Below are 24,051 nucleotides of genomic sequence, written 5' to 3' on the forward strand. Positions count from 1 at the left end.
TACAAACAAGTGACTTAAAATGTATTTTGATAAATTCAATAAAATGCACAAATCCAAAAAGGAAAGTTGTGAGGACAGAACTTATGAACATTTACGTTTTGGAATAACACAGATATCTTTGCTTCAATAGAAGTATCACTCCAAGTCAACGATCCTTCAAAAACCCTCGTATGTCATCTGGAATCGATCCTGTACGTTCCTTCTTACCTATCTAACATACTGTGTTTCCTGTTTCTGAAAGAAAGCAATACTTGACAGAGGTAGTTATGGAAAAGTTACACATAAAGTGACAAGACTTTTTCCACTTTCCACCAACCAATTTATCACGTCTTCATCGTCATAGTGCATCTCACTGTCTTTTTCCCCTTCTGGTTTTCATGGGTTTATCTCAATGTCAGTGGTGCTACATTCAAACAGAGTAAGCAGCTGCTCTTCGTAATTTGCAATGTTTCTCTTCATGATGTCCATGCAGGGGCCCAGCAACCTCTCAAACGCCTGCACGTCCATAACTGGTAAACACAAGAGGAGCGGTCATGTCATGGACTGAAACAGGAAGTCAAAACACAACATACAGTCATGTCATGGACTGAAACAGGAAGTCAAAACACAACATACAGTCATGTCATGGACTGAAACAGGAAGTCAAAACACAACATACAGTCATGTCATGGACTGAAACAGGAAGTCAAAACACAACATACAGTCATGTCATGGACTGAAACAGGAAGTCAAAACACAACATACAGTCATGTCATGGACTGAAACAGGAAGTCAAACAGAACATACAGTCATGTCATGGACTGAAACAGGAAGTCAAACAGAACATACGGTGTAGTGAAGGCAGTACCTAAACACTTGACGCTTCCCACAGCATAAGCTGAAGCAGCTCTGGGTTTGTTCGTGACGAGGGCCAGTTCTCCAAAGTACTGCCCCCTGGAGCATGTAGCTATATCCACATCCTCCTGGTCCTTTTTCGTCTAGAGAGAAGACATAAGAAAGCAACATAAAAACCCACAAATCTATCCAAAGTAAACAGAATTTATTTTGATGGTGCGTACATTAACTACTTTTATAAACAATCTTCACAGACATTTCATATACAAAAATCTGTAATGTCTTAGAACGACGCAAACTTACCCTGGTTCTCTTCATGGTGATTCTAACTTGACCAGATTCAACTATATAAAAACAATCTGCTAGATCACCCTGTAACAGAAGATACAGGATTATGTTATGAGAGTGTTCAAATGGAGAATAGCAAATACATAACAAAGAATGACTGAAATAAGTCTGTTCTAGTTAGAGATCGGGAACATTTAATACTAACATACAAATGGTGGGATCAATTAGAATTTAAGATTGAGATATATAAAATACCTGAGCGATAATCTGTTCTCCATCGCTGAAGGCTTTAGAAGACAACACATCCACCACCTTCATTCTCTCTGAAAGCTGTGGAAAAGTGGGTTTGAGATTGGTTTAAAATTGGTTTGAATGGATCAGTCGGTTTTACTTTTAAAAAACACTTTTGATTCTACTGGTAAAGAGAAAGAAAGTAGCAAAGTCTCAGACCTGGTTGTGCCGTCTTGCCAAATCATATGGTCATTGTCATGCTAAACAACCATAGGAGTTGGCTAAACAGCACAAGCAGGTTTGGGACCAGGCTTTACAGAACAAACAGGAAGATATATCTATACTGTACCTCTAATGATGTTAACAGTGGAAGTGATTCAATGAACTCCTCGTACAGTCTCCTCTTCAACGCGTTGTTCTTCACTATGATCCTCCTGAATGTCAGACGATCCTGCAGACAACAGAGTATATAATCATTTCTAACAGTAGGATGAAAACAACAGAGTATATCATCATTTCTAATGGTAGGATGAAAACAACAGAGTATATAATAATTTCTAATGGTAGGATGAAAACAACAGAATACATCAATCATTTCTAATGGTAGGATGAAAACAACAGAGTATATAAATCATTTCTAATGGTAGGATGAAAACAACAGAGTATATCATCATTTCTAATGGTAGGATGAAAACAACAGAGTATATCAATGATTTCTAATGGTAGGATGAAAACAGAGTACATCAATGATTTCTAATGGTAGGATGAAAACAGAGTATATCAATCTATTCTAATGGTAGGATGAAAACAACAGAGTATATCAATAATTTCTAATGGTAGGATGAAAACAACAAGTCATGTCGATGTCTGGCAATGGATATAGATCTCATTCCGTCAGTAGAGGATGCCTGGTTATTCTTTAAAAGTAATTTCCTCTCAATCTTAAATAAACATGCCCCATTCAAAAAATACAGAACTAAGAACAGATATAGCCCCTGGTTCTCCTCAGACTTGACTGCCCTTGACCAGCACAAGCATCAAATAGCCCCCGCGATATGCAACTTTTCAGGGAAGTTAGGAACCAATATACACAAGCAGTTAGGAAAGCAAAGGCTAACTTTTTCAAACAGAAATTTGCATCCTGTAGCACTAACTCCAAAAAGTTTTGGGACACTGTAAAGTCCATGGAAAATAAGAGCACTTCCTCCCAGCTGCCCACTGCACTGAGGCTAGGAAACACTATCACCACCGATAAATCTACAATAATCGAGAATTTCAACAAGCATTTTGCTACGGCTGGCCATGCTTTCCACCTGGCTACCACTACCCCGGCCACCAGCTCTGCACCCTCCGCTGCAACTTGCCCATGCCCCCCCCCGCTTCTCCTTCACACAAATCCAGACAGCTGATGTTCTGAAAGAGCTGCAAAATCTGTACCCCTACAAATCATCTGGGCTAGGCAATCTGGACCCTTTCTTTCTAAAACTAGCCGCCGAAATTGTCGCAACCCCTATTACTAGCCTGTTCAACCTCTCTTTCGTAACGTCTGAGATCCCCAGAGATTGGAAAGCTGCCGCGGTCATCCCCCTCTTCAAAGGGGGTGACACTCTAGATCCAAACTGTTACAGACCCATATCCATCCTGCCCTGCCTTTCAAAAGTTTTTGAAAGCCAAGTTAACAAACAGATCACCGACCATTTCGAATCCCACCGTACCTTCTCCGCTATGCAATCCGGTTTCCGAGCTGGTCATGGGTGCACTTCAGCCACGCTCAAGGTCCTAAATGATATTATAACCGCGATCGATAATAGACAGTACTGTGCAGCCGTTTTCATTGACCTGGCCAAGGCTTTCGACTCTGTCAACCACCGCATTCTTATTGGCAGACTAAATAGCCTTGGTTTCTCAAATGACTGCCTCGCCTGGTTCACCAACTACTTCTCTGATAGAGTTCAATGTGTCAAATCGGAGGGCCTGTTGTCTGGACCTATGGCAGTCTCTATGGGGGTGCCACAGGGTTCAATTCTTGGGCCGACTCTTTTCTCTGTGTATATCAATGACGTCGCTCTTGCTGCTGGTGACTCTCAGATCCACCTCTACGCAGACGACACCATTTTGTATACATCTGGCCCTTCATTGGACACTGTGTTAACAAACCTCCAAACGAGCTTCAATGCCATACAACACTCCTTCAGTAGCCTCCAACTGCTCTTAAACACTAGTAAAACTAAATGCATGCTCTTCAACCGAACGCTGCTTGCACCCGCCCACCCGACTAGAATCACTACTCTCGACGGGTCTGACCTAGAGTATGTGGACAACTACAAATATCTAGGTGTCTGGTTAGACTGTAAACTCTCCTTCCAGACTCACATTAAGAATCTCCAATCCAAAGTTAAATCTAGAATCGGTTTCCTATTTCGCAACAAAGCCTCCTTCACTCATGCTGCCAAACATGCCCTCGTAAAACTGACTATCCTACCGATCCTTGACTTCGGCGATGTCATTTACAAAATAGCCTCCAACACTCTACTCAGCAAATTGGATGTAGTCTATCACAGTGCCATCCGTTTTGTCTCCAAAGCCCCATATACTACCCACCACTGTGACCTGTACGCTCTTGTTGGCTGGTCCTCACTACATATTCGTCGCCAAACCCACTGGCTCCAGGCCATCTATAAATCACTGCTAGGCAAATCCCCGCCTTATCTTAGCTCATTGGTCACCATAGCAACACCCACCCGTAGTATGCGCTCCAGCAGGTATATCTCACTGGTCATCCCCAAAGCCAACACCTCCTTTGGCCGCCATTCCTTCCAGTTCTCTGCTGCCAATGACTGGAACAAATTGCAAAAATCTCTGAAGCTGGAGACACTTATCTCCCTCACTAACTTTAAGCATCAGTTGTCAGAGCACCTTACCGATCACTGCACCTGTACACAGCCCATCTGAAATTAGCCCGCCCAACTACCTCATCCCTATATTGTTATTTATTTTGCTCATTTGTACCCCAGTATCTCTATTTGCACATCATCTCTTGCACATCTATCATTCCAGTGTTAATACTAATTGTAATTATTTTGCACTATAGCCTATTTATTGCCTTACCTCCATAACTTGCTACATTTGCACACACTGTATATATATATTTATTTCTGTTGTATTTTTGACTTTGTTTTGTTTTACCCCATATGTAACTCTGTGTTGTTGTTTTTATCGCACTGCTTTGCTTTATCTTGGCCAGGTCGCAGTTGTAAATGAGAACTTGTTCTCAACTGGTTTACCTGGTTAAATAAAGGTGAAATAAATACATTTTTAAAAATGGTGAAAGATACACTGAGTATCCCAAACATTAGGAACACCTTCTTTATATTGAGTTGTCGAAGATGTGGATATCGATTAAGGCAGCCCCCCGCACCTCTCTGATTCAAAGGGGTTGGATTAAATGTGGGAGACACATTTCAGTTGAATGCATTCAGTTGTACAACTGACTAGGTATCCCCCTTCCCCTACTACCATAACCCCGTTCAAAGGCACTTAAATCTTTGGTCTTGCCCATTCATCCACTGAATCGCACACATACACAATCCATGTGTCAATTGTCTCAAGGCTTAAAAATCCTTCTTTAACCTGTCTCCTCCCCTTCATCTACACTGATTGAAGTGGATTTAACAAGTGACATCAATAAGGGATCATAGCTTTCACCTGGATTCACCTGGTCAGTCTATGTCATGGAAAGAGCAGGTGTCCTTAATGTTTTGTGCACTCAGTGTATATTCAAGACACACACAGTCCACAATTTGTGATTGTTTTGTTTACTAGTACAGTACTCCATTACCACTCCTAGAGTTTCTTTTAAAATGTTGTACCTGTGTCCAACATAATATTTTCCAGCAGAGGGAGCTGTATCTTTAACAAATGTCAAGATTTTCCCAAAAAAATCAGCAGAAGTATTATTATATCATGTAATTCTATAATGGTCTGGGAGCATCTGGGGTTAATCACCTGGGAAAGGACACATGTGCTGCTAATGTACAGTCCAACGTTTATAGCTCAGTGAGTATGGATTCTAGGAAGCACTTTGTACAAAACAGGGGCTTTTACCTCACTGAGTTTTCTTAGCTGTTTCTCGACAGCTGAATACACTGAGACAGCATTCCGGCAATGTAGCCATTGGAGCATCATTTACCCATAAGCAACTTACAGTAGAGTGAGTGCATATAAGTGAACGTGATCCCTGACACATTGCCAACTGAGACATTCCTCACAATGCCAGTCTCCCAGTAAACTGGCAGACAACTGCTACCCCATCATAGAATATGCACGGTTCAGTACTGTCTGGTACTGCATGTGCTATGAGAAACCGTTTAGGGAACAGAAGAGCATCCACTCACAAGGCACCAGAGGGCTCCGGCCGAGGTGGCGACGATGGTAGCAGCCCTGGGGGTGTTGTACATCAGGGCCAGCTCCCCAAAGCTCCCCCGGTTATCATAGGCCCCCACAGTCTTCTCTACACCATCAACCCTCATATAGATGTCAAAGGTCCCTCTGTGAGAGAGAGAGAGAGAGAGAGAGAGAGAGAGAGAGAGAGAGAGAGAGAGAGATACAGACATTATCATCCTACAAGAAACATGGTATAGAGGAGATGGACCCAATGGTTGCCATCTAGGTTACAGAGAGCTGGTAGTCCCATCCACCAAACTACCAGGTGTGAAACAGGGAAAGGACTCAGGGGGTATGCTAATTTGGTATAGAGCAGACCTAACTCACTCTATTAAAATTAATCAAAACAGGAACATTTTACATTTGGCTAGAAATTCAAAAGGAAATGATTTAAATGTCCTCCTGTGTGCTACCTATATCCCCATACTTTAATGAAGACAGCTTCTCCATCCTGGAGGGAGAAATCAATCATTTCCAGGCCCAGGGAGCCTGGAAATGCTCAATTGGTAGAGCATGGCGCTTGTAACGTCAGGGTAGTGGGTTCGATCCCCGGGACCACCCATACGTAAAACTGTATGCACACATGACTGTAAGTCGCTTTGGATAAAAGTGTCTGCTAAATGGCATATTATTATTATTATGTACTAGTCTGTGGCGAACTGAATGCCAGAACTGGACAAGAACCTGACACCCTCAGCACACAGGGGGACAAACACCTACCTGGAGGTGACAGCATTCCCTCCCCCATATGCCCCCCTAGGCACAATTACGACAACATAACCAACAAATACGGGTCACAACTCCTGCAGCTCTGTCGCACACTGGGTATGTACACAGTCAATGGTAGGCTTCGAGGGGACTCCTACAGTAGGTACACCTATAGCTCATCTCTTGGCAGTAGTAATGTAGACTACTTTATCACTGACCTCAACCCAGAGTCTCTCAGAGCGTTCACAGTCAGCCCACTGACACCCCTATCAGATCACAGCAAAATCAAAGTCTACATGAACAGAGCAATACTCAATCATGAGGCATCAAAGCCAAAGGAACTGAATAATATTAAGATATGCTATAGATGGAAGGAAAGTAGTGTGGAAACCTACCAAAAAACAATTAGGCAACAACAAATTCAATCCCTTTTAGACAACTTCCTGGACAAAACATTTCACTGTAATAGTGAAGGTGTAAACTCGGCAGTAGAAAACCTAAACAGTATATTTGACCTCTCAGCTTCCCTATCAAATCTAAAAATGTCAAACAGAAAACTGAAGAAAATTAACAACAATGACAAATGGTTTGATGAAGAATGCAAAAACCTAAGAAAGAAATTGAGAAACCTATCCAACCAAAAACATAGAGACCCAGAAAACCTGAGTCTATGCCTTCACTATGGTGAATCACTAAAACAATACAGAAATACACAACGGAAAAAGAAGGAACAGCACGTCAGAAATCAGCTCAATGTAATTGAAGAATCCATAGACTCTAACCACCTCTGGGAAAATTGGAAAGAACTAAACAAACAACAACACAAAGAGTTATCTATCCAAAATGGAGATGTATGGGTAAACCACTTCTCCAATCTTTTTGGACCTATAATAAAGAACAAACAGCAAAAACATATATATGATCAAATACAAATCTTAGAATCAACTATTAAAGACTACCAGAACCCACTGGATTCTCCAATTACATTGAATGAACTACAGGACAAAATACAAACCCTCCAACCCAAAAAGGCCTGCGGTGTTGATGATATCCTCAATGAAATTATCAAATATACAGACCACAAATTCCAATTGGCTATACTGAAACTTTAACATCATCCTTAGCTCTGGCATCTTCCCAATATTTGTAACCAAGGACTGATCACTCCAATCCACAAAAGTGGGGACAAATATGACCCCAATAACTACCGTCGGATATGCGTCAACAGCAACCTCTGCATTATCATTAACAGCAGACTCAGACATTTCCTCACTGAAAACAATGTACTAAGCAAAAGTCAAATTGGCTTTTTACCAAATTACCGTACAACAGACCACGTATTCACCCTGCACACCCTAATTGACAAACAAACAAACCAAAACAAAGTCTTCTCATGCTTTGTTGATTTCAAAAAAGCTTTTGACTCAATTTGGCAAGAGGGCCTGCTATACAAATTGATGGAAAGTGGTGTTGGGGGAAAAACATACAACGTTATAAAATCCATGTACACAAACAACAAGTGTGGGGTAAAAATTGGCAAAAACATACACATTTCTTTCCACAGGGCCGTAGGGTGAGACAGGGATGCAGCTTAAGCCCCACCCTCTTCAACATATATATCAACGAATTGGCGAGGGCACTAGAACAATCTGCAGCACAAGGCCTCACCCTACTAGAATCTGAAGTCAAATGTCTACTGTTTGCTGATGATCTGGTGCTTCTGTCCCCAACCAAGGAGGGCCTACAGCAGCACCTAGATATTCTGCACAGATTCTGTCAGACCTGGGTCCTGACGGTAAATCTCAGTAAGACAAAAATAATGGTGTTCCAAAAAAGGTCCAGTTGCCAGGACCACAAATACAAATTCCATCTAGACACCATTGGCCTAGAGCAGGGTTCTTCAATTCCGGTCCTGGAGGGCCGAAACACCTCTGTTTTTCATCCTCCTTCCTTCTAATCAGGGGCTAATTCAGACCTGGGACACCAGGTGAGTGCAATTAACTACCAGGTAGAAATAAAAAACAGAAGTGTTTCAGCCCTCCAGGACCGGAATTGAAGAACCCTGGCCTAAAGCATACCTCGGCCTAAACATCAGCGCCACAGGTAACTTCCACAAAGCTGTGAACGATCTGAGAGACAAGGCAAGAAGGGCCTTCTATGCCATCAAAAGGAACATACAATTTGACATACCAATTAGGATCTGGCTAGAAATACTTGAATCAGTTATAGAACCCATTGCCCTTTATGGTTGTGAGGTCTGGGGTCCACTCACCAACCAATAATTCATGAAATGGGACAAACACCAAATTGAGACTCCAAAAAATATCCTCAGTGTACAACGTAAAACATCAAATAATGCATGCAGAGCAGAATTAGGCCGATACCCGCTAATTATCAAAATCTAGAAAAGAGCCATTAAATTCTACAACCACCTAAAAGGAAGCAATTCCCAAACCTTCCATAACAAAGCCATCACCTACAGAGAGATTAAACTGGAGAAGAGTCCCCCAAGTAAGCTGGTCCTGGGGCTCTGTTCACAAACACAAACAGACCCCACAGAGCCCCAGGACAACAACACAATTAGACCCAACCAAATCATGAGAAAACCAAATGAGAATTACTTGACACATTGGAAAGAATTAACAAAAAAATTGAGCAAACTAGAATGCTATTTGGCCCTAAACAAAGAGTACACAGTGGCAGAATACCTGACCACTGTGACTGACCCAAACTTAAGGAAAGCTTTAACTATGTACAGACTCAGTGAGCATAGCCTTGCTATTGAGAAAGGCCGCCGCAGGCAGACCTGGCTCTCAAGAGAAGACAGGCTATGTGCACACTGCCGACAAAATGAGGTGGAAACTGAGCTGCACTTCCTAACCTCCTGCCAAATGTATGACCATATTAGAGACACATACTTCCCTCAGATTACACAGATCCACAAAGAATTCAAGATAATTTTTTTGGGGGGGATAAACTCCCTTATCTACTGGGTGAAATACCACAGTGTGCATCACAGCAGCAAGATTTGTGACCTGTTGCCACAAGAAAAGGGCAACCAGTGAAGAACAAACACCATTGTAAATACAACCCATATTTATGTTTATTTATTTTCCCATTTGTACAACACTGTATATATACATAATATGACATTTGAAATGTCTTTATTCTTTTGTAACTTTTGTGAGTGTAATGTTTACTGTTAATATTTATTGTTTATTTCACTTTTGTTTATTATCTACTTAACTTTCTTTGGCAATGTTAACATATGTTTCCCATGCCAATAAAGCCCTTCAATTTAATTTAATTGAGCGAGAGGGAGAGAAAGAGAGAGGGGGAGTAAGAGAGAGAGAGAGAGAGAGAGAGAGAGAGAACACATTGTATAATCTAACAGTCCTTTCAATAAAAATACTGTGATCTTTATTTTACCAGGTTAGTCTCATTGAGATTACAAATCAATTATGTTACAGGAGTGGGTCGCAGTTCCGGAGCGATCCACTAGGTGTCATCCTCCGACAACCATAGGCACCTCCTCACTCACAGTTGGGACTAATTATCTGCCTATTGGTGTCACCTGTAACTATCTGATACACTTGTGTATTTATGCCCTCACTTCCCTGTGTTCCCTTGCTCAGTTGTCTCTGCTAGTTCCTTGATGTGAAGCAGTACGTGTCAGTGTCGGATTTTCAGGTACTCGAGAAGTGTTCTCCCTGCGTTATTGTGTTTTTCCAGTCAGAGTTAGTATTTCGTATTGTTTGCTGTCAGCCTGTTTTTTGGAGACCTATGTGCTCCTCATTTGGTTTTGTGAATAGTCCGTTATTTTGTATCCTGGTTTTGGGACCACCAGTAAAGATCCTTGTTTCACCATCTCTGCCTACTGCCTACTGTCTATCCTGCACCGCACCTGGGTCACACCTCACACCAACCCTTACACTCTTTTACAAGAGAGACCTGGCCAAAATAGCAGCACACAAGGTTTCAAACCATTTCCAACATAACACAAAGCACTACAGTTTAAAAATATAAATTTACACACTGAGCAACAAGATGGTTTGGGGAAGTGTGGTGCAACTAGCACTTTTCCATCATAGTGTTTACCCTAGCTTAAATGATTAACTGAAATGAAACTATTGCCACATATACTGTAATGTAGCAAATCTGGGGAGTAACCCCGCCCTCAGTCCAATGTCAGTCCAGAATGAAGGAAGTTAGTAGTTTCGCGAGCCAATGCTATCTAGCGTTAGCACAATGACTGGAAGTGTATGGGTATCTACTAGCATGCTAAACTACCTCTAACTTCCTTAATACTGGACACAGAGACATAAAATGGTATCCATGAGTTCATCTGACTCTGGGGAAGTAGATAAAGGGCATCATTACCAAAATCCCGAAGGATCCATTTAACTGCTGAGCCAAGAGGTCCAAACCTCTTGACGAGGTTGCTTCTACAGTATGTCAGGGATTACCTTTCAATGACGTAGAAGTTGTCACCATCGTCATCTTCATCTATGATGTGTTCTCCTACCTCAAGGAACTTCTCAAACATGGCGTCTAGTACTTGGGAAAATTGTTCCTGTGACATGAGAAAACAAACACATTACAAACTGAAACAAAGATCTGTGGATTATATTAAACTACAAGTATATTAAATTAGAAAACACACATAGTATTGAGTATTTGTAATAGTAAGGCCACATTACCCATTACATAAGCCACAGCATCATCACAGTACAGTACGTAGGATAAATGAATACTTGAACTTGATTCCTCTCTACATGCTGTTAAGAGTATTTAAAAATAACTGGCAGAAAAATCCCACAGTGCATTGGGCCATGACAAAGTTACAGGCCTCGGGCTACGGTCTGTTCTTTTTTCTGTGTACTGTTAGTGTGTGTGTGCATACATGTGCCAATGTGTGTATTTGTGTGTGTTTGTGTGGTTGTGTGTGTGTATTTGTGTGTGTGTGTGTGTGTGTGTGTGTGTACAGAGTATGTCAGTCCATTGAATCACAGCAGCCAGTGGGTGGAGGGGAAGAGAGGCCCACTCAGCCTTAAATGAGGGAATATGTATTCATTTTACCGGGTCCAGGTTTTTGAACAGCAGGATGCCTCTGCAGGCTTCCTGTAGTCTCTGCCTCTGTTCATCTGTTTTAGGATGGGTGACCTGGGAAAACACACACATGCCACTCATGTTATTCACAGAGACATTTTGAGAGGAAACATCATTAACATGATGCCACCATAACTCATGCATACCCCAATGCACTAACTCCAATACTAATCAAGTACAATATCAAGTGGAATTGAGATCCTGATTCAGAAAAGATACTTGACACTTGATGCTTGTCATCCTGTATCCTGTTGTTCCTCTGTAATACACTTTGTTTTCAGTTGTACAGTAGCACTATTTTGAATGCTGATAATGGTACAGTCACTCCTCTGTCTGTCTGGGCCATCGTACCCTCTGATCTTTGTCTTCCTCATCTTCATCAGGGTTGAACGCCTCGGCACAAACTGTGGGATAGAGGAGATTAATGAAAGTTACTACAAGACATTCACATTCACTTAAAAGGCAATGCGTTGAGCAGAAATGTTCTGTTAAAAAGACATACAGTCATTCTGAAGCCATGTTGTCAGAAAAATGTTAAACAAAATAATCTGAGCTAGTCCATTTATTTAACTAGGCAAGTCAGTTAAGAACAAATTCTTATTTACAATGACGGCCTACACCGGCCAAACACGGACGATGCTGGGCCAATTGTGCGCCGCCCTATGGGACTCCCAATCACGGCCGGTTGTGATACAGCCTGGAAATCGAACCAGGGGGTCTGTAGTGACGCCTCAAGCACTGAGATGCAGTGCCTTAGACCGCTGCGCCACTCGGGAGCCCATGTTAACGATCCAAGACTACATGGGGTGAGAGTGAGATTCTGGTGTTTCCCAGGATTTCTTCCATGATCCCACTTATCGCAGTCATATAAGCAACTGTCTAATTCTGCTGAGATTTAGAGTCTTTGTGATAAACTTAACACCACACCATTGTTTAAAGTGTGGGGTCTAAAAAAGGTTTAATCAACGTGGCATTTGTATAAACATGTAGATATTATCTCCTTCCTGTGAACTTGCTCAATGCTCCGTGGCATCACTGAGAGATTTAGTAGACATATTAAAGCCTCACTCTTTAAATAGATCAGAGAGTGAGTTAACATCCAACTGAACCAGAGGTCAGTCCTTCTACTTGTGAAAGACAAAGCACATATCTATTGTTTACACATAACCTATATTGTATTTGGCTAGACTAGACCTTAATTCAACTTTTCCATCCGAAAGGAATCACACTATGATTTTTTTATTATGTAAAATAAATATGAATTGTTTTTATATAGAGTCTGAAGACCTTTATTGATTTTATATAGAGTCTGAAGACCTTTATTGTTTTTATATAGAGTCTGAAGACCTTTATTGTTTTTATATAGAGTCTGAAGACCTTTATTGTTTTTATATAGAGTCTGAAGACCTTTATTGTTTTTATATAGAGTCTGAAGACCTTTATTGCAGTGTGTGGACAGCACTGATCTTTCTTCTTTTGTACCACACAAAAACAAGACTGGTATCCTGACCCCAATCTGAGACCTTAAAGGACGCTGGCCAGAGGACCTCTCTCTTCCACTCCCTTACCGCTGGCATGAGTCAGTATGGTTGACCAACCTAGCCCATCAGCTCCTAGATGCCTCCAGCCAACCATCATGTTACCAACCATGCAGGTAATGGTAGTCACTCCTCTGTCTGTCTGTCTGTCTGTCTGTCTGTCTGTCTATCTGTCTGGATTAATAACCTCAACCTCCCACACAAGAGACTAGGATTGATCCTCATCTCAACAGTGTCCTCCTGCACCTGGTTTGAACTCATGTCACCCTACCCATAATTCACTGATGTACTTCCTTCCTGGGCTTTGCTAACGGAAGATAGAGGCAACGGTGGTAATTCATCTCTACTATAAGCAGAGGCCAAATGGAACACAGTGGAGAAACAGTTATGATTAATGACCTCCGTGTTAATGCGTCAAATCTTTCCATATCAGTTACATTATCCAGGGGATTTTAATATCCACAACGTTTGGAGAGTTTACCTGTCCTACATACTCATGCTTACTCTTAAACAAAATCAAAAATATTATTCTGTGATTTTTACTAAAGAGTGGACCTAAAAAATTAAGTGCAGCCTGACTGCCAGCGTAACTTCAGATAGTATCCCTGAGTAAGAGGTTTGTTTTGTAGGTTGACTGCTGACTGAACGACTGCTGACTGAACGACTGCTGACTGAATGACTGCTGACTGAACGACTGCTGACTGAATGACTGCTGACTGAACGACTGCTGACTGAACGACTGCTGACTGAACGACTGCTGACTGAACGAACAGGCCAGACAGAGTTAGTGCTGTACTGTAGAAGATGGAAGATTCCTAGTAAAGCAGGTCAATTATTGAAATGGTGACGTTTCACTGCGGTGCTGACTGAATGACTGCTGACTGAATGACTGCTGACTGAATGACTGCTGACTGAATGACTGCTGACTGAATGACTGCTGACTGAATGACTGCTGACTGAATGACTGCTGACTGAATGACTGCTGACTTCAGGCTCTCTGGGTGGAGAAGCTAAACATACTGCAGCAAAAGAATATGCCTGCTAATAATGTTCAGGCTTTCGTTACAGCCCAGCAATAACACACCTGACTCAACAACAGATGTAACACACTCACCTGATGCTCTTCTAATGAATCGACTCATCACTGGAGCTGAAATAAGAGGAAAGCAAGATGTTAGGCATACATATAGGATTCATATCGGATTCATATAGGATTCATATAAGATTCATATAGGATTCATATAGGATCCATATATGATTCATATAAGACTCATATACGATTCATTTAGGATTCATATAAGATTCATATAGGGTTCATATATGATTCATATAGGATCCATATATGATTCATATAGGATTCAAATAAGACTCATATACGATTCATATACAATTCATATACGATTAATTTAGGATTCATATAAGATTCATATAGGGTTCATATAGGATTACAATCCTCTAAGGCCAAAGAAAGAAAGAGGACTTCCAATATTGCAGTGATACCATACAGAGGACATGTTCTGAGAAATGTATCAAAGCTGGCAACTGAATGATGGGTGAAAAGGACATTTATCTACTGTGGATTGTTATAACAAAATGTTAATCACAGATGCTTAATGCATATCCTCTTTCTTTGATAACTTCATCAAACCAGGTAAACCAGTCTACCCCCAAGCCATAAGACTCCTGAACAGCTAATCATGGCTACCCGGACTATTTGCACTGCCCCCCCACCCCATCCTTTTTACGCTGCTGCTACTCTGTTAAGTATTTATGCATAGTCACTTTAACTCTACCCACATGTACATATTACCTCAACTACCTCAACTAGCCGGTGCCCCCGCACATTGACTCTGCAACGGTACCCCCCTGTATATATAGCCTCCCTACTGTCACTTTATTTTACTTCTGCTCTTTTTTTCTCAACACTTTTTTTGTTGTTGTTTTATTCTTACTTTTTTTTGTTTAAAATAAATGCACTGTTGGTTAAGGGCTGTAAGTAAGCATTTCACTGTAATGTCTGCACCTGTTGTATTCGGCGCATGTGACCAATAAAATTTGATTTGATTTGATTTGATTTAAATCATAACTGCTTTTGGTCAATATTGCCCATGCCGAGCTAACATGGCTGCCATAGAATTGGTGGTGTCATGTAAATGCATCATAATACTTCAAACTGTGTCAAGTCTCTCTACTATATATTTGGCTCTGCATAACACCAGGTATGCAAGCACCCTTTGTTGGCCTAAAACTCCTAACAGGGAACAGCTGCTGAGTCCTTTGAATTGCATTTTGCTTCTCTGAACAAAATTTAATTGAGAATGAATTTAAAGCATCAATGAACCAAAGCAATTTAAAACACTTAGCTCTAAGAACAATACCTTCACATGAAAAATACATGAGGTAAGAGGTCTCATCTCACCCATGAATAGCTAGTTAGCCAGCCTCTCTCTCTCTCTCTCTCTCTCTCTCTCTCTCTCTCTCTCTCTCTCTCTCTCTCTTCTCTCTCTCTCTCTCTCTCTCTCTCTCTCTCTCTCTCTCTCTCTCTCTCTCTCTCTCTCTCTCTCCTCTCTCTCTCTCTCTCTCTCTCTCTCTCTCTTTCTCTCTCTCTCTTTCTCTCTTTCTCTCTCTATCTCTCTCTCTATCTCTCACTCTCTCTCTCACTCTCTCTCTCACTCTCTCTCTCTCTCTCTCACTCTCTCTCTCGCTCTCTCTCTCCCTCCTCTGAATATAATTATGAGCTGAGGGTTTGGTTGTGTTGTGTAAGGGGGAATTATAGATCCTCTCACGGGCCACGAAAAGTGCAGTCAAGGCTTGCCAGTAAGAGGAAGATTGAACGCACCTGACTGCACCTGTCCTGGAACAACCATCTCTCAGGGTTTGTCCCGTAGCTACATTACTAATTGTTTATAAAAGAATAATCAGATGCAGACATGTGATGGGGTTGAAGCGAGATGGAACTCAGTCTTTGATGAGCTCAGACTGTTTACTTTAGATTCACTGACTACAGAAGCCCAGGAGGCGCAACTTCCCACAATCCCATATGCATGTCGCACCAACATAAATCCGCAAAGGGCATCACACACTGTATCTCAGGGATAATCAACTAGATTCAACTAGATTGAGTGGATGGTCAGGGGGCCGGAACATAATTACAAATCATTTGTAGACTGCATTGACCGCAAGAAGCCCAAACAGATATAATATTTTACTAAGCGTAATCATTTCAAACCTTGTTTACATTTGTATACGATCACATACACTACCGTTCAAAAGTTTGGGGTCACTTAGAAATGTCCTTGTTTTCGAAAGAAAAGCAATTTGTTTGTCCATTAAAATAACATCAAATGTATCAGAAATACAGTGTAGACATTGTTAATGTTGTAAATGGCTATTGTAGCTGGAAACGACTGATTTTTAATGGAATATCTACATAGGCGTACAGAGGCCCATTATCAGCAACCATCAGTCCTGTGTTCCAATGGCACGTTGTGTTTGCTAATCCAAGTTGATCATTTTAAAAGGCTAATTGATCATTAGAAAACCCTTTTGCAATTATGTTAGCACAGCTGAAAACTGTTGTGCTAATTAAAGAAGCAATAAAACTTCTTGAGACTGGTTGAGTATCTGGAGCATAAGCAATTGTGGGTTCGATTACAGGCTCAAAATGGCCAAAAACAAATAACTTTCTTCTGAAACTCGTCAGTCTATTCTTGTTCTGAGAAATGAAGGCTATTCCATGCGAGAAATTGCCAAGAAACTGAAGATCTCGTACAACGCTGTGTACTACTCCTTTCACAGAACAGCGCAAACTGTCTCTAACCAGAATAGAAAGAGGAGTGGGAGGCCCCGGTGCACAACTGAGCAAGAGGACAAATACGTTAGAGTGTCTAGTTTGAGAAACAGGCGCCTCACAGGTCCTCAACTGGCAGCTTCATTAAAATAGTACCCGCAAAACACCAGTCTCAACGTCAACAGTGAAGAGGCAACTCCGGGATGCTGACCTTCTAGGCAGAGTTGCAAAGAAAAAGCCATATAAAAAAAATTAGTCATTTAGCAGACGCTCTTTTCCAGAGCAATTAGGGTTAAGTGCCTTGCTCAAGGGCACATCGACAGATTTTTCACCTAGTCGGCTCGGGGATTAGAACCAGCGACCTTTCAGTTACTGGCACAACGCTCTTACCCACTAAGCTACCTGCCGCCCATATCTCAGACTGGCCAATAAAAAGAAAGATTAAGATGGGCAGTCTGAGATATGGCTTTTTCTTTGCAACTCTGCCTAGAAGGTCAGCATCCCGGAGTCGAGTTTCAGAAGAAAGTTCTTTGTTTTTGGCCATTTTGAGCCTGTAATCAAACCCACAATTGCTTATGCTCCAGATACTCAACCAGTCTCAATAAGTTGTATTGCTTCTTTAATCAGCACAACCGTTTTCAGCTGTGCTAACATAATTGCAAAAGGGTTTTCTAATGATCATTTAGCCTTTTAAAATTATAAACTTGGATTAGCAAACACAACATGCCATTGGAACACAGGACTGATGGTTGCTGATAATGGGCCTCTGTACGCCTATGTAGATATTCCATAAAAAATGAGTCGTTTCTAGCTACAATAGCCATTTACAACATTAACAATGTCTACACTGTATTTCTGATCAATTTGATATTATTTTAATGGACAAAAATAGCTTTTCTTTCGAAAACAATGAAATTTCTAAGTGTCCCCAAACTTTTGAACAGTAGTGTACATCACTTTTGTTTTGAGCCAACTTTGCCGTCGGACAGAGCGGGGCACCTAGCTCACGCCAGGGAGGCAACCTGGTTCCAAATCAAATGCAAATCAACTTTCAGCCGGTGCAAAACACACCTACACTGGCGCCCAGGCGAGATTAATCTCTCCCCCTCATTGCGAAGAAGAAACTGACGTCCGTGGGCATGACGTAGCGTTTGGCCAGAGCAAGGAGTTTAGTTAGCCAGGCAAGTTGCAGCCCTGGGTGGCCTATCCTCCTAATAGCAGCCATCCAGACTTCCTCTTCAGTCAGGGTCCACGACCACTGAGGAATGGAATGCTAACCTGTCACAAACACTTTTTCCCCCCAACAGCTTTGCTTTCAGACCTACAGAGCTGTGCAATGCCAATCACATACTGTTGCATATTAAAAGCCTGAAAGGCTGGTCATTTATATGATGTCAGGTTTTCATCACTCTATTTGTTTCTTCATCAACTCAATTGGCTACGTAATAATGTAAAGGCCTACGTAATAATATAAAGGCCTACGTAATAATGTAAAGGCCTACGTGATTTTTTGAGGACTGTATAGGCCTATTTTTGCTCTTGTTCCCTCTGTAGTAACTTGGCCTACATGCACTGTATAGCGCTAATGATGTCAAATGAAATCAAGATACGCTGTCGGTTAGAGATCAAAGGCTAGACAGCTGTACTGTATCTTCATTAGTATGCGCATCAATCAGCCACCATGGCATGACCATATATGGGCAATACCGGCCCAGACAAAATCAAAGCCATGGTGTTGTTACAATGTGGCAAGCAATTCGAATGCTCATCACAAATCACTGGCTACATTCTCTCTAGGAGGCAAACATATTGCAATTGTAGGATTCAATTCCATCCCATTCTATTTATTTCCATTCCAATATTACATTGGCTGCAGAATAGAGTAGAATATCGCCGTGGTTATTATTCTTTACCAATGAATTCCTCGTCGTCACTCTCCTCGTCCTCTCCATTTTCAGAATCGATCTGCATGGCTTCGTCGATGAAATTGACCGCTTTCCCACTGGGTCGCGTGGCCGAATTTTGGTCATTGCCAAACGCGGCCCCTGTGGTCTCACTGTCCTTCAGTTGGGTGAAATACTGCAAAGCGAACTCGAGCAAATCTCCCGGCTGATTCCGCAACACTTCCACAGTAAAGCTCTGCAACAGCTCCGTCAAGCCTTCAGGAATTTCTATACTCATTCCTGATGTCAAATCTATGAGAATTACGAATAAAATGTATACCTAATGTGCTTCCAAATAACGAAAGAATTATATTCAATTCAATTCCAAATACAAGAGACAGTAAAAATGAAACTGGGATAAACGCTTAATTGCCCGATGAATGTTTTATAATCCCCGTACAATGTAGAGAATCCTTTCAATATGTTGAATGAAAATGGAATCTTCTGCTGCTCCTGCTGGCTACAGGAAACCCAAGCATGTGACCCAAGAAACCATGGCAACCACCCACCCAGGGATCGCGTATGAGAGCGAGCTGCAGCAATGCATGGGATGGCAAAAACTGCAGTGGCATGTTGTAAGCGTTGACTCATTTAATGTAACCAAACAGAATAGCCTACTCATAGCAAAAAAAAAAAAAAAAAAGTTTATATATATATATAAAGGAATACCATAATGGCACGTGATTCATAAATACACTCGAAGTCTTATAATGAATATGCATAAAGCAGCTGGCAATTGCTTCAGGCCATTCTATTCTATTCTACTCTGTTCTGTTTACAGTCATTGGTTCAAGCTGGACAAATGGTCACGCGTTACAGTAAATGGCCTATATTTTGTCTACTTTCCAACTACGTGTTAAATGATGTAAAGATAATTCCAGCTAAAAGCTAAAAAGGGAGTACAATTAGACTGGCACTTCCTGTTCTGACCCACTTCCTGTCTGTCTTTAGGGAGGAAACGTAATAAATCAGTCGGACTCATTTTACTGGGTTATTATCAAGGGACTAGGGCCTAGGCTTCTGTGCTGAGGAGATGACCAGCTTTCACAGTTAATACTTGGGTCCTTCCCTCTCAGACCCATTCTTACTGGGGATCGTCAAGGGACCTGTGGCCACTGTGCTGTAAAGGACTAGCTTGGTCCCAGATCTGTTTGTGCTTTCTTGCCAACTCCTTGTCAAACCAATGACTATGGTGGATGGTGGTTGGTAAGACGTTAGAAACAGATCTGGGACGAGTCACACACATGCATGGGGTTTTCCCTCTTGACGTACATTCTGTGTGTGTGTCCATCCTCCTCACATAGTCAATGTTCATCCGTAGAATTCAAGTGGGACAAACAATAGTTTGTGTGTAATTCAAAAACCATTATGTATTGTTGTAATCCCAGCAAGGCAGTGTTCCCAAACTGCTGCCGATGTGACTGACTGTGCCCTCATGGCCTTGTGTTGGGGAGCAGCCAGCCAGTCTTTTCCAGGGCAGATTTGGATGGAAGAATGTGGTATTAGTGGAATATTAGTGTGGGAACATTTTCTACCAAACTGCTGTAGGCCTGTGAACCAACTATAAAACATAGAGAGGTTAGCCACATAGAAGTGTTTTGACACAGTATAACAACAATTTGATTTCAAATGTAATGCAATGTGGACAAAGTAGTATTAGATCATTTCAGACTGGAGGGTTTTGACAGTGTATTCTGTTTCTTGTTTATTAATTGAGCAGCATTACAGTTATAAGCAAACAAAGAACCCATCTGTGTGTTTTCCTGTAGGCTGACTCACTAATACCCTCACTGTACAACAGTCTACACAACACCACCACCACAACCATCATCAATACCCTAACCATCACCACCATCACCATCACCAACACCATCATCACCACCATCATCACCACCATCATCACGACCATCAACACCACCATACCATCACCACAACCATCACCAATACCATCATCACTACCATCAACACCACCCTACCATCATCACCACCATCATTACCACCATCACCACCACCATCATCACCACTGTCATCACCATCACCACCATCACCACTATCACTACCACCACCATAATCACCACCACCATCACCACCACCACGACCATCAACACCACCACCACCATCACCACCACCACGACCATCAACACCACCACCACCATCACCACCACCACGACCATCAACACCACCACCACCATCACCACCTCTGACTTCACCTCTGTGCCTCTGCTCTGTGCTGTCTGCCAGGGCTCGGGACCCCTCCCCCTATTGTAGACCCCTCCCCCTGCTGTGGCTGTGGCTGGCCCAAATCTGTCACCATATATCTTGTGGACGTGTGTTCCCGTTCAGGCGAGGCATAGAGCAGAACAGAGGGAACAGAACAGTCTCGTGGAGCGACCCCTTAATGCAGCACAACACAGTCACTGCTGCTACTCAGCTTCTACCACTCCCACTACATCATTCATTCAGGCCAAACACAACCGTTCAAAATAAGTTATTTTATTATATTCTATTGTGTACTGTTTTACTCTATTCTAGTCAAATGTAGTCTATTCTGTTTGGCTCTATTGTAGACATACAGGGCCAGTGGGCCACACATCATTCTCTTCTTTATAGTCTGCACAATGGTGGGTGAAAAGAGGAATCATGATGTCACATGGCCTGACAGCAGGGCATGGCATGGGCAGTGTGGCAGTGGGGCAGTGTGGCAGTGTGGGAGTGTGGGCAGTGGGGCAGTGTGGCAGTGTGGGAGTGTGGGCAGTGGGGCAGTGTGGGAGTGTGGGCAGTGGGGCAGTGTGGGAGTGTGGCAGTGGGGCAGTGTGGGCAGTGGGGCAGTGGGGCAGTGTGGGAGTGTGGGCAGTGGGGCAGTGTGGGAGTGTGGGCAGTGGGGCAGTGGGGCAGTGGGGCAGTGTGGCAGTGTGGGCAGTGGGGCAGTGGGGCAGTGGGGCAGTGTGGGCAGTGGGGCAGTGGGGCAGTGGGGCAGTGGGGCAGTGTGGCAGTGTGGGCAGTGGGGCAGTGTGGGCAGTGGGGCAGTGGGGCAGTGTGGCAGTGGGGCAGTGGGGCAGTGGGGCAGTGTGACAGTGTGGGCAGTGGGGCAGTGTGGGCAGTGGGGTAGTGTGGCAGTGGGGCAGTGGGGCAGTGTGACAGTGTGACAGTGTGGGCAGTGGGGCAGTGTGGCAGTGGGGCAGTGGGGCAGTGGGGCAGTGTGACAGTGTGGGAGTGTGGGCAGTGGGGCAGTGTGGGAGTGTGGGCAGTGGGGCAGTGTGGGAGTGTGGGCAGTGGGGCAGTGTGGGCAGTGGGGCAGTGGGGCAGTGTGGCAGTGTGGGCAGTGTGGCAGTGTGGGCAGTGGGGCAGTGGGGCAGTGTGGCAGTGTGACAGTGTGTGAGTGTGGGAGTGTGGGCAGTGGGGCAGTGTGGGAGTGTGGGCAGTGGGGCAGTGTGGGAGTGTGGCAGTGGGGCAGTGTGGGCAGTGGGGCAGTGGGGCAGTGTGGGAGTGTGGGCAGTGGGGCAGTGTGGGAGTGTGGGCAGTGGGGCAGTGTGGGAGTGTGGCAGTGGGGCAGTGTGGGCAGTGGGGCAGTGGGGCAGTGTGGCAGTGTGGGCATTGTGGGCAGTGGGGCAGTGTGCAGTGTGGGAGTGTGGGTAGTGGGGCACTGGGGCAGTGTGACAGTAGGGCAGTGTGGCAGTGTGGGCAGTGGGGCAGTGTGGCAGTGTGACAGTGTGGGAGTGTGGGCAGTGGGGCAGTGGGGCAGTGTGGGAGTGTGGGAGTGTGGGCAGTGGGGCAGTGGGGCAGTGTGGCAGTGGGGCAGTGTGGGCAGTGGGGCAGTGGGGCAGTGTGACAGTGTGGCAGTGGGGCAGTGTGGCAGCGGGACAGTGTGGGCAGTGGGGCAGTGTGGCAGTGTGGGCAGTGTGGCAGTGTGGGCAGTGGGGCAGTGGGGCAGTGTGGCAGTGTGACATTGTGGGAGTGTGGGCAGTGGGGAAGTGTGGGAGTGTGGGCAGTGGGGCAGTGTGGGAGTGTGGGCAGTGGGGCAGTGTGGGCAGTGGGGCAGTGGGGCAGTGTGGGAGTGTGGCAGTGGGGCAGTGTGGGCAGTGGGGCCGTGTGGCAGTGTGGCAGTGGGGCAGTGTGGGCAGTGGGGCAGTGTGGGTAGTGGGGCAGTGTGGCAGTGGGGCAGTGTGTGAGTGTGGGCAGTGGGGCAGTGTGGGAGTGTGGCAGTGGGGCAGTGTGGGCAGTGGGGCCGTGTGGCAGTGTGGGAGTGTGGCAGTGGGGCAGTGTGGGCAGTGGGGCCGTGTGGCAGTGTGGCAGTGGGGCAGTGTGGGCAGTGGGGCAGTGTGGGTAGTGGGGCACTGGGGCAGTGTGGGTAGTGGGGCACTGGGGCAGTGTGGGTAGTGGGGCAGTGGGGCAGTGTGGGTAGTGGGGCACTGGGGCAGTGTGGGTAGTGGGGCAGTGGGGCAGTGTGGGTAAGGGAATCACTCCGTGCTACTGGAGCTGACTTTCTTAAGGTTGTTTCTGCTTTGTGCATTTTCAAATGAGCACAAGAGGGCAGTTTAACAACGGGCCAGACGAGGAGCAGATTGCAGAAGCAGACAGTGGTGAAAGTTTGGACAGTATACCTTTCATAGTTAGGGTTAGGTATAGAGTCATGAGAGAGCAGGCCTGACATCAGTAACAACAGGCCTTTGATCTAGGTTCAATGATTTATTGAAGAAGCATAAACTAAGTACACATTGTTTTATACAGCACTATGGAAGAAAAACTAGCGAACACAATGTAGGCTATACATGTACAGTCATGTCAAATGAACATACAGTGTATCAAAAAATCACATAATTGAGTTAGGCTAACAGGGCAGAGTTGCAACTTGAGATGTGTAAATCTTACAGAGAGAGTACTGTGAAGAAACAGCTCAGGTTCTCACAGCTCAGTTTAGGGTGTGGGAGCATCACCAGGATCCAAGTAGTTTATTTAGGATAGCTTCCCTCAACAAATGTATGAGGGCAGTGTGACATTTTATGACAGTGGAATTCCACCACGTACTTTTCACCACCTGTTATGACATATGTTTTGGTGTTTTGTGTGTGTGTGTGTGTGTGTGTGTGTGTGTGTGTGTGTGTGTGTGTGTGTGTGTGTGTGTGAGAGTGTAGAAAATGGAGGAGCGAGCGTGTGTCTTTTTGGACCT

The 24,051-nt window shown here is 43.8% G+C and overlaps 1 protein-coding gene across 1 annotated transcript; it reads right to left on the reverse strand.

Annotated features, from left to right (window-relative positions):
• On the reverse strand, nt 1–19,208 carry LOC311134511 (cAMP-dependent protein kinase type II-beta regulatory subunit-like). Its single transcript, XM_084168209.1, has 11 exons — nt 18,855–19,208; nt 14,266–14,301; nt 11,965–12,017; nt 11,584–11,667; nt 10,971–11,077; nt 5,748–5,901; nt 1,703–1,804; nt 1,378–1,452; nt 1,138–1,206; nt 848–977; nt 1–509 (listed from the first exon to the last, which is right to left on the reverse strand). Exons 1-11 carry the CDS (start codon nt 19,120–19,122, stop codon nt 376–378), a joined length of 1,212 nt encoding a protein of 403 aa, XP_084024335.1. The 5' UTR covers nt 19,123–19,208; the 3' UTR covers nt 1–375.
• Nucleotides 19,209–24,051: the final 4,843 nt, after the last annotated feature.

The sequence above is a fragment of the Coregonus lavaretus genome (assembly GCF_964263955.1).
Source record: "Coregonus lavaretus genome assembly, chromosome: 9".
NCBI classification, from domain to species: Eukaryota; Metazoa; Chordata; class Actinopteri; order Salmoniformes; family Salmonidae; genus Coregonus; species Coregonus lavaretus.